The sequence below is a fragment of the Bacillus rossius genome, chromosome 1, assembly GCF_032445375.1.
Source record: "Bacillus rossius redtenbacheri isolate Brsri chromosome 1, Brsri_v3, whole genome shotgun sequence".
Classification (NCBI taxonomy): Eukaryota; Metazoa; Arthropoda; class Insecta; order Phasmatodea; family Bacillidae; genus Bacillus; species Bacillus rossius.
In genome coordinates this window covers 15,020,023-15,038,990 of record NC_086330.1, presented here as the reverse complement: position 1 = coordinate 15,038,990, position 18,968 = coordinate 15,020,023, and the positions used below count along the sequence as shown (strand labels likewise).

At 35.0% G+C, this 18,968-nt stretch overlaps 1 protein-coding gene across 46 annotated transcripts in view; it reads right to left on the bottom strand.

Moving 5' to 3' along the window:
- LOC134528633 (tropomyosin) overlaps window positions 1-18,968 on the bottom strand; it is a 117,603-nt gene that overhangs the window by 15,535 nt on the left and 83,100 nt on the right. For 22 of the 46 annotated variants that reach the window (XM_063362415.1, XM_063362408.1, XM_063362411.1 and 19 more), the window contains 4 exons: window positions 16,132-16,265; window positions 10,458-10,575; window positions 4,267-4,337; window positions 1,413-1,488 (listed from right to left, as the gene is read on the bottom strand). In XM_063362415.1, the coding sequence (XP_063218485.1) occupies window positions 1,413-1,488; window positions 4,267-4,337; window positions 10,458-10,575; window positions 16,132-16,265 (399 nt within the window). Of the gene's footprint in view, window positions 1-1,412; window positions 1,489-4,266; window positions 4,338-7,104; window positions 7,176-9,925; window positions 10,044-10,457; window positions 10,576-16,131; window positions 16,266-18,968 lie in introns of all 46 variants that reach the window. The other 24 variants (XM_063362407.1, XM_063362403.1, XM_063362413.1 and 21 more) reach the window with 2 other exon arrangements.

The window sequence follows — 18,968 nt, the reverse complement described above, 5'->3', positions numbered from 1 at the left end:
TAAAGCGGAATCAAACTGTAAATGTAATTGGAAAAAAATATTCCGAGAAAAAATAAATAAATTTTTTTTATCAGGACATTAGAAAGCAGCTCGATTCAAAAACTTTTGAAACTAGCCAAAGCAAGCACTATTTAATCATTTAAATTTTACAGCAATTAAATTGTATTAAGTATGGAAACCAAAAACTAATAGACGCACCAAGACGACAACTCCTAATATAACAATTTTTTATTCACTCTAATTGTAATAAATTTCAAATAATAATTTGTGATGCATAGACAATTGCAAAGGGAAAATGGGCTTCAATCTCTTGGTTTCTTTAAGCCACATCTTACAGTACAACTTGCAGCTTATATTTTATTGCTCTCAACTGCAAAATTCACCGATTTGTTTAATAACCAAGTCTGTTATAGTTGCCCTTGGGAAATGATTTTTTTTTCCAGTGGTTTTAGACTAACCTGTCTAGTGATATTTAGACTGGAACAACATTATGGTAAATTTTGAAAGTCACAGCTCGTTGAAACTAAGTGGAATAAATTAACAAAAAAAATTAACCTGTCTTCAGGCTTAATGATTTTTTTTGAAGTGTAATTATATATTGCAATTGTGTGTGTGGTGTGTGTTGTCGCATGGCTTCTGGAAATTAAGACAAACCGTAACTAAAGTGAAAAGTTAGGTTAGATTATATCAGTAACATGAACACACAAATTAAATTTTTAACATTCAACCTTTCACTTGGTTGTTAGTTGACGTATTTCCCAGATGCTGCCGCACACTCTACAACCTTCAGAGGTAAATAAAACTAACTTTTATTACTTCAACGCTCCCTTCAGCAAACATTGTAAAGTAAAGTTTCTACAAGATGATACAATTTATTCGGTACGTTTATCTTCGCTTACTTCCAATAAGCTGCAACTTTCGAGATCACGAAAATTTAAAATTACAGCAAAACAATTGAGAAACAAAAAAAAATGGCGGGGGGGTCTAATCCATCTGAGTTGCACGCACGTTTACACTATAGGTAGAGACCGGAAAAATTCGTGAATTCATCTCGCGATAGGCTAAAATACAAATAGTCATACCTCAGTACTGCCTTTGCTATCGGCTCACAACTCACATCTGGATGACTCTGGGTCAATGAGGAACACCCGACCAAAGCCTTTATCGAATCACAGGCTGCTGCGTCGGGACGTCTCACAAGACAGCAGCCAACGAGCGGGTGACATTATTTGACCGATCGTACGTGGAATAACAGAGTTCATCCTGCAGGTCATTTGAACCCGCGAATTTTTCCGGTCCCTAACTGCAGGTTGCATCGTGACGTGGCATTTTTTGCTTTTCTAAAAAAATTTTCCCAAACTGAAATGACTCGGTTCCGAAGGAGCGCGAGGGCTCCGCGGGCGGAGACTCACCTTCTCCTCGGACACCTCCAGGGACTTCAAGTTGTTGCCGACCACGCGAAGCTCTTCCTCCAGCTCCACGATCTTCCTGCACACGGACAACAACACAGCCGTGTCAGGCCCTGCCACAACTCCAGCACTACCTTCAACTACGGGAGCCGGGGACGAACGCTCCTAAGGAACTACGGGAACCTACAGTTCCCCTACTCACCCTTCCTTCTCACACAGGAATACAATTTTTTTTACATTTAAAATGTTACCATGCTTCAAAAGTTTTAACATCTCCGAGTATAATTATTTTTACAATTTTATTACAACAGGACAGAAAAAAAATTTAATTTATTTTGCTTAAGTATTTTTTTTTAATTCTTATTACTTAAAGAGGTAAATTTGACACCAAATTAATTTGGAAAAATATCTGAATCATAGCACTGTTTAGGTTAGATCAAAGATCAAAAATAGTGATGAGTGACTTTATAAATGAATTACAAAGGAAAAATTTTAAACTGTTGGAAATTGTATCAAATGTTAAATTTACAGCAGGCTAAACAATACATGCTTAATTTTTTTCCCAAATGCTATAATTTAAACAATTTCATAGATTAAAAAATTTAATAAAACAACATTTACAACATTCAACTGACAAAAAGCAGTACTTCTTGGAAAAAAAAAGGGGGGCATCCAATTTATAAAAAAAAAGTTATCAGCTTTAACAACTAAATGGTTTTATTTTAAAAAAGCAGTTAACCTCTAAAGCTAACATACGTCAAAGTGTAAAGCAGCTGAACACAATTTTTGCATGCACAACAAAAGGCCAGATTCACAAACACATAAATGAAAAAAATTTCGAAGATAAAATTACTCATGAGAGATAAATTTTAGAGGTTCGTGCTTTATCCACAAAATAACAAATAAATCCAGCGAATAATTTATCAGAAAAAGTTGCCTCAGATTAAAAAAAAAAGTTTCCAAGAGATGTACATATTAACAATCCAGAAGAGAAACATGAACACACACAATTACTAGATACGAACAGATGGCCAAAGTAATTTGAAACTGGCCTTTGCTTGCAAGCCTCACAGCCACAGACCTACCAAACTTGCGTTACTATTCCGGCACCACGATTAACATACCATCATTTTACAGTCGTCACTAACCAGCATCTTACCTGGCACACACTGACGGACCTTTTTGAGCCAATAAGTGACATTTCCACATAGATAAGAATGTACAATCCCTTGTAAGGTTTTCAACACTGGTAAATATTAATTAGATAATTCACTGTGCTGAATCACTTGATATAACGGTAGTGAATAATGGAAAGTATAAAACTAAGGGGTGGTCAGCACACTCAGAGCCAGACAACCTACCCTAAGGACGGAACTGTCATTACAGGATGTCTACAAATACCTTACGAACCAATTTCTGGACTTTTTTTTCAGGACCTTCTTACAACTTCTTTATAACACAGGTTAATTTTTATATATAATTACAAATAGAAAAATCAAAAACATTTCCAGTTTTCAGAGATAATTTTATTTGCACACTATTGTAATGGGCAGTCTTATTTAAACTATTTTTATTCAATGTGGGACTATAAAATGAAGAGGGGCATCAAAAAACCAAATTCATGCTAGCTTAAAGCTGCTTGAAATTGACAGTTTCCTGACTTCCCAGCACCGTTTCTGTTTATTTGGGAGCTTTTAGTTTAAAGAATAACTTCATTGTAAAAGGCATACAGGTTTTCTGAAATTTTTACTCTCTATTTATTTTGCAGTTAAGTATTTTATATTAGTAATCAGCCAAAAGTTTCCATATAATCAACACAAACACTGCAACACTTCCACACAAAAAATAGATAAAAACTATGTGTCCTGCTTTACGCATATTATGCTTGAGGGTTTTAAAAATCCATTAGGTTTTTCCTTTCCAAGAAAATTAATTAATTTGGTCTTTTTATTTTCTTTGCCGTAGATAGCAATAGGCTTTCACAAACACGTCCTTACCTCATGTTGCTATCCACACATCATTATAATATGTAGAAACATGAAAACTCTGCTATTTTTTTTTTTAGTCTCTTCCTTCCCAAGTCCTCAACAAAGGTAAAGCCTTAAATGAATTTCAAATTAATAATTATTTTGTCCACTGCAACTCTTTCAACGTAGCTTATTCTACATGAATGGCTGTCCATTTACATTCTGTGGCAATCAACCAGCCGTTACTTGAACTGCTTGGCTTTGCCCCATTTCAAGTTGTCCATTAAAACACATACCTTAAAATACTTAATTAATTTAGTAAAATAATCAAGAATCATTTTCCTAACAATGAAAATAAATATGCTGAATGTTTATTTTAATTTATTTATTTTAGTTATTCATTAAATAATAATGTAATAATTTATAATGCAAATAAACTATACATACAGGAACATAACCTCACTTATATAAATATACTTGAAAAAGTTTATTAATATAATTTCTATCACGAATATTATTCACAAAAGTTTTTAATTATATGGACCAGTATACAGTATGATTTAAAAGCACATTCATATTTTTTTATTTGTATATAGTCTTTTTTTTTGTATGTAGCCTTCTTTTTCTTTCATCCTGTGAAAATTTTGTTGCATTGTGTGCATGCATCATAAAAATTCTCTTTCATCAATTTTTTAATAACGTGCCTAAAGTATAACTTCATAAATTTAAGAATTTTTCAGGGATATTTAAGAAGGTGTACTTAAGTGACAAGTCCTTTGATTTCGTTAGGTACTTTTTTTTTACCCCCCTGACCCGTAGACGCACGCCGAATAGTAACGCAAGCCTCCCCAGGTTTGCGAGGAAGCGAGGAAGCGACGAGGGACACTCACCCCTCCCCCGCCTCGGCCCTCTCCTCCGCCCGCTCCAGGTCCTGCTCCATGAGCACTAGCTTGCGGGCGACCTGCAGGGTGCGTGCGCAAGGGGCGGCAGCGTGCAAAACAAACCATGCAGCGTGAGTGGTCGGTGGACGGCCACGAGGGCACACGGCCAGCAGGGGGGGAACACACACACACACACTCGCACACTGCAACGTGGCTCCTAGCACCCGCTCTCTCTTTCTACGACGGAGGGACATCAGGGATGTACCGCAATTGCCAGCGTACACGAGTCTAATTCCAGAAACAATGCTAATTTCACGGAAAGCACGTGACTGAATCGGTTGAAAATGTAGGCTATATTATCCTCATGGATTTTTACAAAGAGTATAAAAACCACACAACAAGTTTCAAAAGAATACATAGTATGAAATTGACAAAATGCAAAATAATAAATTTATCTCAAATTTACAGCAGAACATCATTTATATCGAAGTGCAACTGATGCATATTTTCCCTGTAGAACATTGCAAACTGTTTAGAAAAAGGGCTTTGAGGGAACAAAATTTATCCAAAAATAAAATTAATCACAAATTTTGAAGGAAAAAAAAAATCACTGGTAAGGTCTCTTACAGTATTATTTAATAAGATAAATATTGGAATTTTAAAATGGTGTTAACTTTCTAAAAAGCTTGCAGTCAAAAGTTTTCTTCTTGTCATTTTTAAATTTTAATTACATAATTTAGATAAAGAGGTTATATTTTTAAAATTTTAGATGAAAGTGTTATACATCTGAAAAATTATGACCTCTAATTTTTTAACAATATAATTTTTATACAAAAATTCAAATATATATACAGCCCAATGTGAGACTCGCTGACAAACAGACTTGCCTATAGTCCCACCCACTTGCAGACGAGCTATAAACTTGAAATTTTATAGGAGATAGATCTCAACCCATAACCAAAAGAAAATTCAAAAAATTTGAAATTTTGAAGCCCCCAATGCTAATAAACACTATTAAGTAATTTTATAAATGCTATTTTCCATCATATCTATCATTGTTTGATATCCTATGGTTGAAATTTTTGAAAACTTAAGAGGATGACTAGCAAGAGATTGTATAGTACTATAAAAATGGATCAGCACTCATGTGGGTGTTGGGAGGCTAAGCTTCCAACAAACAAAAGAGAGATTAGCTCAAAACACAATTTTAAAGAGGAGGTCCATTGTAGATGAACAGCAACACTTATGAAAACATGGATTGAACTTCTATCAGATTTGGTAAGATTAAAATTTCGGTCTTTTGACTTATCATACCACCCAGAGTAAATTTTCTATTTTTTTCACGAATTTGTCAAATATTTTCCATTCTTAACTTAGGTCGACCTATCAAAATTAATGAAATTATCATTTCTGTCTATCGCAATTTATCATTGCATTAATTATAAGTAAAAAATGTAGTTATTAAAAATATTGTTTATTAAGTTTAAATTTTTCTCATGCTTATGCGGCACTTAAAATCATCAAATTAAGCACATTTTAGGCAGTTGGAAGTGCAAATATTTCTGCTTCACGTAATGATTCCATCCGTCCTATAAACATTTCAATAATTTTTTATTTATATAAATGAATATGTAAAACAAATAAAACTGTCTTTTTTCTCTAAATATACAGCTACAGACCTCATGTGGGGGCTCAGGGGTTGAAAGCATTCTTAGGTCTACCCCAATTTTGAAAAAAGCAATGCTGCTCCGTTTAAAGGCTGGCAACTACAGTACAGAACATAGTAGTAAGGTATAAAATACAATTAGTTCACGACACGGCACATAGTTAATCCAAACACTTCAAAACAAATCGGAAAGTAAGACATTAAAATTACATCACTGTGGCGTATAGACCTTCCACTTTTATTTCAAAGTCAGAATAGAGAACAAATAACCACTATGCTGAAAAAAAGGCATTTTCGGGCAAACCATGCACATGAAACTGCAAATACCATGGACGTGTAAAAGCCAACCTAATATGTTGACCATCTTTAAGCCATTTCAATCTCACTAATTCCACTGAAGAGTAAAATGTATTTATAATATGAACACTTTTGAAATGATATGCAGGAGTAAAATATTTTCTGAATTGTAAATAGTTCCAACAAATGATAGCTTAGTATTATGTTCAAATATGAAGCAATCTCAAAACATAAGTATACCAGTACTGTGTAAATATAACATTTTTTTCATGAAACAAAAATGGGAAAATTCAAACTTCAAAATATAAACAAACTGAAATTTTACTACATGAGTGAGCATTAATAAAATTCAAACTAAACATTTTAAGAGGAAGTTCAAATACTTATCAGTCGAAGAATGAGAAAGCAAACTAAATATAAGACTAACCTTTAAAAGCACCATTAATTTTCTTGCTGTATGGCAGTAGGTAAAATTTTGAAATAATTTGAGCACACTGCAAAATAATTAGCTATATGAAATAGTGAATAGCTTAGCAATTGATGAACATATCATTTCATAACTTTCTAGAAAGAAGTCAATTCCATTTCTTTTACTGCATGCAGGCAGAGTAAATCTTAATGTTGCAATGTAATTATGTTTCTAGCAGCATTACATTTCATACATGTAACAGGAGGGTTAACATAAAAGAAAAATAAAAACAAAAGAAGATTTTCAAAAGAGTTCAATTAGCCTTGAACTAGCTAAAGAGCTTAAATAAAGGTTGACTTGAGCACGACCAATCACACCGGCCAACTTCCGAGGAGTTTAGCAACACACGTTAAATCACTGCAAGGCTGCACGCGACATGCATCACAACCGAGAGCAAACAAGCAACTGCACATACGCCTCTCCAGCCTCCGCACGCTCCTCGGCTCTCTCCAAGTCAGCCTCCACCATGGCCAACTTACGAGCCACCTGCAAAACCCAGTGTTGCCAACGTTCACCACCCTCGCATCACATCACATCACCCGCTCCACACTCGCACTTCCAACATTTCTCGTCAACTTGTCACTTTTTGAGTAGTCCAATTAACATACTAGTTTTGAAAAAGCAAGAAACCACTGACAATTACAAACACTTTCATGAAAAGAAAATGATTGAAAATGTATATCGAAAAGAAAACTCAAAAGTCTTACATTTTATTACAAAATAAAACCTTTTCAGAAAATAACTCAAGCTTTGTTTATGATTAAATCATAACTCCGAGTGCACTACTTGTTACTTAAATATTTTTTCTTCTACCAGCAAAGTTCCTGAAATTATCCACCTATAAGTTTTAATTTCTGATATGAAATAATATTACAAGTGATTATAGTTTCGTTATATCTACAAAAACTTAGTTTTAATGAGTCTTACAAAGTACATACCTACCTCAGTAAACTTTTTCAACTAACTTTAATTTTTTTTTATACATCTACAAATATATTATTGGATTTTTGAAACAAGCCTCTAATCTGACTAGCCATAAATTCACTTAACTGCAGTAATTTAATGCATACTGTAATACCGTAGTAATCAATTACAAACTAGTATGATAAAAAAGTACTTGACAATATGAACGATAAGCAGTGGTTTTGTTTTAATATCATAACATTATATTATCGCTAATTTGATCCTACAAACCTGAATCAAAAAATAATCCTAGCATCGAAACAAAATACAATTTATATCTTAATGTTTGTATTTTGATTTCTGTGCAACTTATTTTTGTCCTTTATCTAACGTGCCGAAATACATATAAAACACTGTATAAAATACAAACAACAGTCAAAATACAACAGAAAATTTTTCCCATGCAAAATCACATGTTAAGAGGTCAAATACAGAGTAATTAGTGAGTGGCATTACATTATATTCTTAACTAGCTTACATGATCTTAAATTATCATTAAATAAAAATTATTTTTATAAGTTTGAAAATTTGTGTAAAGCTCCAGGAATTGCTTCATTAAGCCTAAATTATAGTATATCATGCACACAAAATGCTCTGAAACACCAACTTACCGTCATGCAGTTATCCCCAACACATTAAATTGAATGTGGCAAATTCACTAGTGTTTATGTTTTGCAGATCACAGTCAGAAAATAAATGAATTCTTGAATAATAAAAAAGGCATATAATGTGGCAGAACATTAGTGCATTATTTCTCATGGGTTAATAAAAAACACAAAAAAAATTAAGTAAGAATAACCTCATTTTCCCCTCAAATCTGATGTTCAACCAACTACTCCCAACGATTCACACAGTATAACAGCACAGTCACTAAATGTAATTGTAATTTCACCCCTATATATAATGTATAATATTACGTTTAACGTAACAACTTTCTAGTTGAGCAGAGCACTGCAAGCATGTTAATATTTCTACTACCCATAAACGTTTGAGAGTTAAATCATTTCTAGAAACCATATCATCAATCTCTATCATAAATGGTTTCTCTAACACCATAAAAAGCACGTATTATCACCTCACATTTTCAAATTGAAGCAAAACCAAATCTATAATTGTTAGTACTTGAAAAACTGGCACTATTATTTTAACAGACCAGCAGGACTTATGCTCTACTTAATACTGCCATTGAAATAAATTCACTCAGATGGCATGGAATGGTTATAAAATAGTACAAAGTACAAATATGTGGCTCTAAAAATGTTGAGTGAAATTTTGCAATTTAAGTCTGTATGAGCCAAGTGGTAAAAAAATACATTAAACTAAGTGAATAATGATGATGTATCCAGACATACTGAGATTACAAAACACTATAAATCAATCAACTCCTCTCTGAATTAGGGCCAATGCAGATATGATTCATTCTATAATACGTAACTGTATAGTTATACTTTACAAGCACAAACCAAATTTCCATGTTTATGGACTACGAATTAAAGCTATCTTGTTTCTGCAGTGATGCTCAGCTAAATTATCAAGCTACACTAATGGATGTTAAGACAAATGCAAATAGTACAGAACAAAAAAAATCTCCATCATACAAAACAACTGCACAAATGGTAGCACACACAAAACACGACATGCAAGACCAAACTGATCACCATGGAACCCTCAACACAAATTTGCACACAAAAACTTTACGTACGGTAAGAGATTGATGGACGCAAATAAACCTGTTCGCAAATCTGTTGAACGAAGGTATTATCTTGATTGTATAGTAGAAGCAATTCTTAATTTTAATCCAAGTTCATGTTAACCAAACACCATGAACACCATCTATCCTATATTAAATATACAACTTAAAAGTCCATACTCCAAAAAAAAACACTTGATATTTTTTTATATATATAAATTTTCAACTGTTGATGGTTAACAACACACAACCACTATTTTCATTCACGTAACAAATGAGCGGTTAATTCGTAAGTAACTAAGTTTATCTGAAAGTTCGAAAACTCCAAGCTACTGTCACCATGAATATTTCTTTCGGAAAGCACAAGTTTCCACGAAACTCACTCGCGTTCCATGGTGTCGAAACACATTCGAGACTAAAACTGAGATTCGCTGGACGGGCGAACGAGGGCGCGGGTATCTAGAAACACCTTGTTATGTTATGCACACTGGAAGAAAAAAAAACCACGCCATGGTTGCGTCACCGTCCGGCAGCCGCACTACGTGTCGTCATGCTCTAGGCGGCCGGCGCCCGCCTTCGTCACCTCGTCATACTTCTTGTCCGCCTCTTCAGCGAGGAACCTCGCCTCTTTCAGCTGGTTCTCCAGAGCGTCCATTCGCTCCTCATCTGCCAAACTGCGGTTCTCAAGGGTCTTGCGCAGGCTGCGCACCACCACAACAAAACAAGCCGTGTGAACAGAAAACTCTCGGCACTCACTTCAGGTCGCAAAGGTAAAACTTGCCTTGCTAGGTGTTTGCACGGCACTGCTACATCCTTTACTGCTGCACAAATTAACACCATCGAGATCAACATTACGTTAAATATAAGTAGTTTCAATTTTAAAAAAAAAAATCCCACAAAAAAATGTTTGTTATAAATTTAACTCATCCACGAAAAAAAAAAAAAAACCAACATTACAAGCAGTTCCAAAGGATGTAACAAATGCAATGCACAACACCATTCGACATTCAGTACACCGCAGTGCCCGGAACCCCCGTCTGCACCTGGAAAAAAAGAACCTCGCCCCGTATAGAGCAAACAGGTTATCTGTTACTATCAACTGGCACCAATCTTACCTCTTCGTACTTCTTGTCAGCTTCCTCTGCTATTAATTTAGCCTGGTTCAACTGTGCTTCTAGGATTGCTACGCGATCATCTTCCATGTTAGTTCTGTTTTCTAGCGCCTTGCGTATCCTACACAACACAGCAAGAACATGCGGCCCAGTTACACGCGGTTAGTCGTCATAAAACCACACTGGGTAACAAAACACACCTCAATTTTATCAGCATGCCACAATTTCACTTCCAAATGTCTGAAGGAAATGAAAATTTAAAAAATTATTAACAACGAATTTCTACAAAAACCTACACTAAACACAAAACATTTGTTAGACAGTTTTTAAAGTTGTTTAAAATATTGAATTTGTAAAGCAACTTTATTAATAAAAAAATTCACACACCATTAATTTATTTAATTAATTTATCACTTACAGCACACATCAATAATGTAGGACCATTACAAAATTCATACAAATACATTTGTCATTAAAAATTTGGTGCAGTGTTTTTTTTTTGTAGTAGCCAACAACACACAATTATATAAATTTTTAATTTTTGAAAACTGTTTACTAGTATACAAGTTAAGAAATTTTACTGGTTTTAGACAAAAAGTAGAAATTTGTATATATTAAAAGAAAATTAATTTGCATACAGTTTTTCTTCGATAATTTTGAAATTAACTTTTTAAGAAAAGTTAACTTTATAATTCCCATAACTGAAAAATTTTTCTGTACCAAGTTAACCAGCAAAACAGAGTTTCATGTGATCGAGCAGAAACAGAACTTACGAACACTTGGAACCCCATCTGACTGGCTTAGTTGGTATGATAAAATTAAATTTTTCCATTTGGAAAAATTCAGAACTTTTTTCTTAGAAAGTTCATTTCTAAATTATTTAAAAAATGCTATATTAAATTCATTATTTTCTCTTGTTTTAATAATTTTTTTAAATGCATAACAAAAGGTAATTTTAAAATAATATAACACTGAGATACCAGAAAAATCATCTTAAGTTATTTTCTAAATAATTAAATGTACCAAAATACTACTTTAAAAAATTCTATTAATTTTATAATCTGCAAACTAATAAACAGATTTCAATAAGTCAAATTTATGAAAATGTGTTACAAGCTACAATGGTAAAAAAAATGTATTAAAAAATACAATCATATTTGTATACATTTTGCAATGGTACTAAATTAATGACATATACTGTAATTACAGATAAAGTGTTATAAAAAACTTCCACAAACTATGGAAAGGTTATAAAGGAATAATTATATGTTGTCATTAATCAAAAATTGGCAACCTTGTCTTTGTGGGAACAGTTAGTGGCATGCAATACTGTCAAATACAATGTCTCTGACAACAGATGAACTCTGAAAGAGCATGAAAATGTCAACTCGAACCTTGTTTGAATTACTATTAACAAGATTCTAATTTACATCACAGAATTAGAAAATCATAACCCAACACTAAAAATTGTAAACAAAAAAAATACTTCATATAGACTTCTTTCCTATATACACACTATCTTAATATCATTAGGACAGTTTAATAGCAAAAAGGAAGAGATATTGTCCTGAAATGCTATCCTTAAAATTCTAAAAATCAAAATCAGTTGCAGGATTCAAAAATACCACTGTACAAGGTGTGAATTTCAGTCAAAAGCCGAAAGGCTGTAGATGGCAATTGTGATCAGATCTGAAACTTCTCGCACATCAGCTGAATCACAGGAATATGATATGATATCACAAGATATCATATAAAATTATAACCTAAACTTAAATAATACACATGGGTATTATTCACAGAGAAGTTTCATCAAAATGGCAAAATAATATAAGATATGATGGATCTTGCAATGAGTGATAGGTATTGATGTTAAAAACAAATTTTATAATAGGCACATCTGTTAGTAAATGCACTATAAAATAATTTCAAAACAGTAATTTTTGCAAATTAGTTCACGTATAAATTTCAAACATCAAATTTAAAAAAAAAAATGTTAGGAGCTCTTAACTGCAATTAATGCACATTCACAAATTATGCATACAAACAAACCTGGTAAGATGAAATCTTAACCAATAAACTTAGGAACTACATTTACATAATCATGAAAAAACTTTAAATCCTTATGTATGTAACTTTAGTGGCAAGGATTGAATGAATGAGGTATGAATGATGAATGAAGTATGAATGATGTATGAATGGTTAAAATCTTGTCTACATTAAGATCACTAGGGTGATACGAGAATGGAGCATTAAGTAATGCATGGATGGGGTGAACAGAAGTACCAGAGAAAACCTTTGGCTCACTGCAATGTCCAACACATTTCCCACCTTGCGGAAAATCAGTCTTTGATCCTTCAGGAAATCTAACCCTTATTGTCTTCATGGAAGGTGCGTGATTTGATCACCAACACCACAGTCCCTTGACAAACGAATGAACTGTCCAATACACGTTTAAATATTGCAAAATTCTAAATAATGCTTAAAGGAACCAAAATTCATGATTGCATAAAGTACAACTTAACCCTTAAAAAGTCTAATTTGTCCACTGAAGAAGACAATTTATATCTCAATGATACATGGAGTTTACCAAACCTTTAATATGTGGATTAAAGTGTACCTACATTCTAGTGAACATAATACTTTATAGCAATGAAATAAATAATTTCTAGTTTACTTATAAAATAAAATTAATACATAAATATCCAAAAAATAGTTTATTACAAAAAAAATTAAATTAGGTATATCTTAGGAATTGACAAAGAGTGATAAGGTTAATGCAAAAATGAATAATAGTGGTAATTTACCAATGTCAATAGTATATTAAAATATTAAGAGCACCAATTTTCTGCTCCATGATAATGAGCCGATCAAAAATGATGAGAAATGCACAAGGCAGCAAATGCATTTACTCCACTAATACAGGTGTCGCAGGCACACATACATTAGGCTTGCAATTCTCTGAAACTTATCCGAGAGAGAATCTAGTCAGCATGTGCCAACATTTTCAGACTTGAAGTAGCTTGGCTTCTGGGTTGTAGCCGAGTCCCAAAACGTGGGTGAATTATTCGCCAAGGAAACTGCTACAACCCAGAAGCCAAGCTACTTCAGACAATGGCCGTGAAAGCCTGCGAACATTATTAATTTTCATACTTGCTTTACACGGGTCATTGTCACCATGAGCTTAACAACAGTTCCAGATGTTGCATATTTGGGTTTTATTACCTACAATGAGAAACTCAGCCAGACAAAATAAATGGGAACCCTGTGATTTCTCATCATACCAAATATCGTAATACGATAATACGTGAGTATGAGACTTCAAGCCAATTTTTTTTTTACCATTGGCCCAGCCATGCCAATAGGCTGTTCAGGGGTGGCTTTATAAACCAACCATCAATGTCTTTACAGGAATTAAAACCCAGAGCCCTACGGATCGTGAAGTCGGATGGTGTTCCAGCCAACCCCACCCAGGTGGTCCATGATGATTCAGATCAGAAAAAAGGGAGTATGAAATGATAGTGGCACTAGATATAACATGTGTGCCACAGCTGCTGAAATTAACTGTACCAGGAGTGCCCCACACCATACGCGAGTAGGAGTCAACTCTGTTGCATGGTTTGGTGTCTCTCGAGTATTCAGTACAGGAAATCATTAATATACAGTGGAGTACTGATAATCTGATAATCTGAACTGATTGGAACCAGCCCCCTTTTTTTTTGGATTAACGAATTTTTCGGATTAAGCAAAATCATACTAAACTTAAAATTACATGATAACGTGTGATTACAAAGTACGTATTAAGTGTGGTTACACATATTTTATAAGGTCTGTATAAACATAACCAAATTTCAGGATGAATACAGCAGAATGCTGTCTAGTACAGTACATTTAGTTCAGTAATAATTATTTCAGTACATTGTCTAACTTTGAATATTCTTGTAATTTTCAGATACTATATACTTTGTATGTATTATTTAGTATCACTGTGGTTTAATCATAACTTCCTTAGGTTTCGGATTACCGAAGTTTGGAATATCAAGACTCCACTGTATGTTTTAAGATAGGAATTTGAAGCAGTTTCAAAACATTTCCAGAATACATGATGATAATGCAGGCAAGAAAAAGTTTTTTTGCACAAAAATTATAAGTTTACAGGCTGAATGTTTCTATGTTAGATAGGAATGTCAAAACCACAATTTCCATAAGTACAGTTGTTATCTGAATTATTGAGATCAATCTATTGGTAAGTCACAACCCATAACTGCATGTAAACGCCTTAATATGCTGGCCGAAGATCAAGCAATTTAGTTCCAAGACTACGGCTCATGCTACATTAAAAATCGCTGGCAACTGAAATTAATTTTTTTTTAAATACTAGAGTAAGATGTAGTGTAAAAGATACATATTCATGTCAAGACAAGTTGCTAAACTGAGAGCATACTTGTACAGGATGTGCTGCCAAATGCAGCCCACAACCTCTAGTTCTTAAGTCATGGTTACATTTCCATTGTATGATGGTAAAACCAAAGTTAAAGAATGCTATGCAAACAGTTTGAAAATTAATAATTGCTAGAATGAACAAGTGGCTCTAAACCATGTTATACGGATGTCAAAATACGCGAGACTTGGAATGGGGGGAAAGTAAAAAAAAAATGAGAAAATGAGAGATGTGGACATTTGGGTCTGAATCCCTATGAAATCAGTTTCCGCACAGCTGCCAACTGTGTGCTTTGTTACACCTTAATATATTTTGTTTTTTTTTTTTAGTAATAGTTTGTTTTGATGTTAGTGAGAATAATTTGGTGAAATGTCAGTTTTGACCAATATTTCAGCGGCAGAACACAAAACCACTCCCAATTGCACCCCAGACCTGCGGCGGCGATACGAAACACGCATTGTATGAAGTTTGTGCACTGGTTTTTCCTAAATGGTTACGTTGATGACCACTTAAATTTTTTTTTCAAACGGGATCACTGCAACAATCTCAAATTTTCCATCAGGCAAAGGGATTCTGAAAGAACTGCGAAAGGTCCTCAATCAAGCACATTCCGAAACACGCCAATATTGTTTTAATGGGAACCACTGTGATAAAAAAGAAGTAAAAACGTGATATGTTAACCCGGCTAGAAAAGCAGGAAGTCTTGTACGAAAACCGGGCAGTGACAATAAATTCGGAGCGAACTAAAAATTAGCAGTAATGCGACAGGAAGGCCAAGGTAAAACACCGGAATCCACCCAAACAAAATACTTCCTGAGCGTAAGCAGCTATTGGCGCCGAATTAAAAAAAATTAGCCGGACCATCGAATTGACGGATTGAAGAACTAACAATGGAATCCTACTTTTCACAGACGAGAGAGCCAAACGCCCAATCGTGCATCTTCGGTTTTTTTTTTTTGTTTCATTGTAAATGAATATGGCGGTGTTGATAAAAGGATACTAATGGTCGGTTAGGTTAGGTTAGCTACATTATAAATACTTTAAAACATTGTGGACGGTTGATTTGGTTAGGATGGCTACATCAAAGAAACTGAAAAAGAATCAACTTCTGGTTTTGGCTCTCTCGTCTGTGGAAAGAAGGCTTCCCGAACTAACGCGGGACGTCCAAGGATGTCCGACTGGACACTCGAGAGACACCGGGCAGGGGTAAGGGAAAACAGGTGGCGGAACGCGGCGTACCGTTCGGACTCGTCGGCGGCCTGGGAGGCCTCGGCCAGCTTGGCCGTGGCCGTGGCGAGACGCTCCTCTGAGCGCTCCAGGTCCTCCTCCAGCAGCTGGATGCGGCGGTTCAGGGCTGCCACCTCGCTCTCCGCCTGCAACACCGCGGGCACAGCACGGTCACCCTCACCGTCATTCCCGTCTCTCCACAGCAACAACCACCATGGAGTTTTCAAGGCAACGACAAGTTTTAATGTTGTACGTGGGCAGTATTATTTGCAGTATTTTGTGCTGATGGTGTTGCGGTAACTTGTTTGGTTATAGAAAGTAGTGTTACAGAGAAAGTAGTCTCCTTAATCTTATTCCTGCCTGCGTGCTTATTTTATTTCACAATTCTAACCCGCTTCCACCTAAAATGGGTTAGCCTTGAAACGTACGACAAAACTGAAACATTTTTAAAAAACTAAAATTACTTCAATGACTTCAGATATACATTAATATTAATAAAAAATGTACCTTTATTACAATCCGAAAATTTAACTTCAAAAATTCTACTGCTTCACCATTAACGTTAATTAATTAAGGTGCTACGCATTGCTGGCTGCCAGGCAAAAACAAAAGAAATAAAACACTCTCAACAAACGATTCTTATATGACTGGAATAAAATTTCAATTAAGAAGTTTTTCTGGACTATTAGTAAATTTTAAGGATCCTTGACCAATAAAAATTTAATTCGGGACTTTTTTTTAAGGATATTAAGGAGGTGTACAATCCCTGTAGTTGAGATCTTCAAGCTGTTGGGCTGTCTTGGAGCCAAGTACTGGTGCAACGTTACATTGCTAACCAGAATACATAGGACATTAAAGAATTAATGGCTAAAAATTTTTAAATCTATAAAAATTGATACCATAAAAAAATTGCCCACTTTGTAAAAACACAAAAATTCTGAGTAGCAAATTAGGTCAGTTATTTGGTTTCACTTCCATGTATCCCAGCTTCCAGGATATATAACTACTGAGAAATTGGAGCTATACTTTTTACCGCATTCTGACTATACAGTCCCAATTACGTACAGGTGGTACCTAAACAAATTTTTTTTAAGTGCAGGTTAAAATGTGCCTTAATCAATTTACTGCTCACCGTGTACCCCCTCAGTAACATATAGAGACCTGCAAAATTTGAGGATTCATTCGGTGATAGGCCAGAATAATTTTGCTATTGGCTTACTGTTCATCTGGACGAATCTCAACCAGTTATAAACCCTCAACCAAAGAAGGATCGAATCACAGACAAACCAGCTGAGACGACTTACAAGTCGGCAGCCAATGAACTTGCGTTATTTGCCCGAGTGTACAGGGATATGTGCAGTCTATCCTGAAGGCCATCGAAACCGCAAATTTTGCAGGTCTCTAGCTAATAAACTAAACAATATCTACGGAAATGACGTGGGTGCAATAATCATCAACAGACAGAGGTATGTAACCCTTTGGGTTGACTACGAACGTCTGCTGCGCCGAGAGTCCGCGACAAGACACTGCTCCTGCACAGCACCAGGAAACAGCTCCTCCGCACGTCTTCCACTCCCACTTGAACTCATTTGCTCGCCACAGACACGCTCCTTGTCCCCAACCCTCGCTCTCTCGCTCACGCCTGGCGGGGAGAATTAATGCCGGCGAGCGAGCGGGCAGCTCGCGGATGTAGGCCGCTTCTCCAGGGAGCTGCATCTGGGGCGGTGGCCCCCGTATGACCCAGCGTCCAGCCTCGCAATTCAATTAATGAAATCAAAACTTTTGAGATAGTGCAGTCGTCATTCCTCTTTGGCCCATTCATCAGCATTAGTGAAACTCGCAGCAATAGCCTGCAGGCAGAGGGGGTGTGCTCATGAATTTTATTTTAAGTCATTAAGATTAGTAAAAGGAATCTTTGACATACTCTTTAAGGTTCGATGATCACTTATGGAAGCATTTTACCGCTTAATTACCAAGGTCGGCAAAATTTTGGTGGCAAAAAAACCTGATGACATTTTTTGGTTGTTTTTAAATTGGGACAACAATTTTTAATGTTGTATGTAGGCTATATATGTGTGTGTATATATGTGTGTATGTATGTGTGTATGTATGGATGTGTGTGTATGTATGTGTGTGTATGCATGTGTATGTGTGTATGTGTGTGTATGTGTGTGTATGTGTGTGTATGTGTGTGTGTATGTGTGTGTATGTGTGTGTGTATGTATTACAGTATGAACAAAATTGAATGGAAGTGTGTATTTTAACCTAAAATTTTTACTGGTGGTGTTGCAATAACTTGTTTGGTTACAAAGTAAGTTTAGTGTACGTAGTTATAGAGAAAGGTGGTCTGATACAATCCTTTCAGCATGCCATTTTATTTCATTATTACTCAGTCGCTTCCACCTATAATGGATTAGCCTTGACAGGTAAATCAAAACAAAAACATTTTTTTAAAAAAAAATTAAAAAAATTTTGTGATCAAGTTAGGTTTTGAGGAAAATATTTGAGAGTATTGTTCATGTTTGGTGGTATACGTATTTCAGTAAAAAGTGTTCATATAAAGGAAAGATGTTTTGACATGTGAATACTTTTATAAAAACTATCAAACAATTATTGGTACTTGTTTACTTAGTCCAGTTCCAAGGGAATATCTTAAGGCAGGGGGAGGAGGAAGTGGAAATATAAATATATGAACAAAATTTCTGAAACATTTACTAACAGGTTGGTTATTGTTTATTATTGTGTGGCCCTAATTTCTCCCTTATAAAAGAGGCTGTATTCCAAAAACAAAAAATATGGCAGCCACCCCCTCCTCCTTGACCGGTGCTAAATGAATTGTGTTCGCTTAG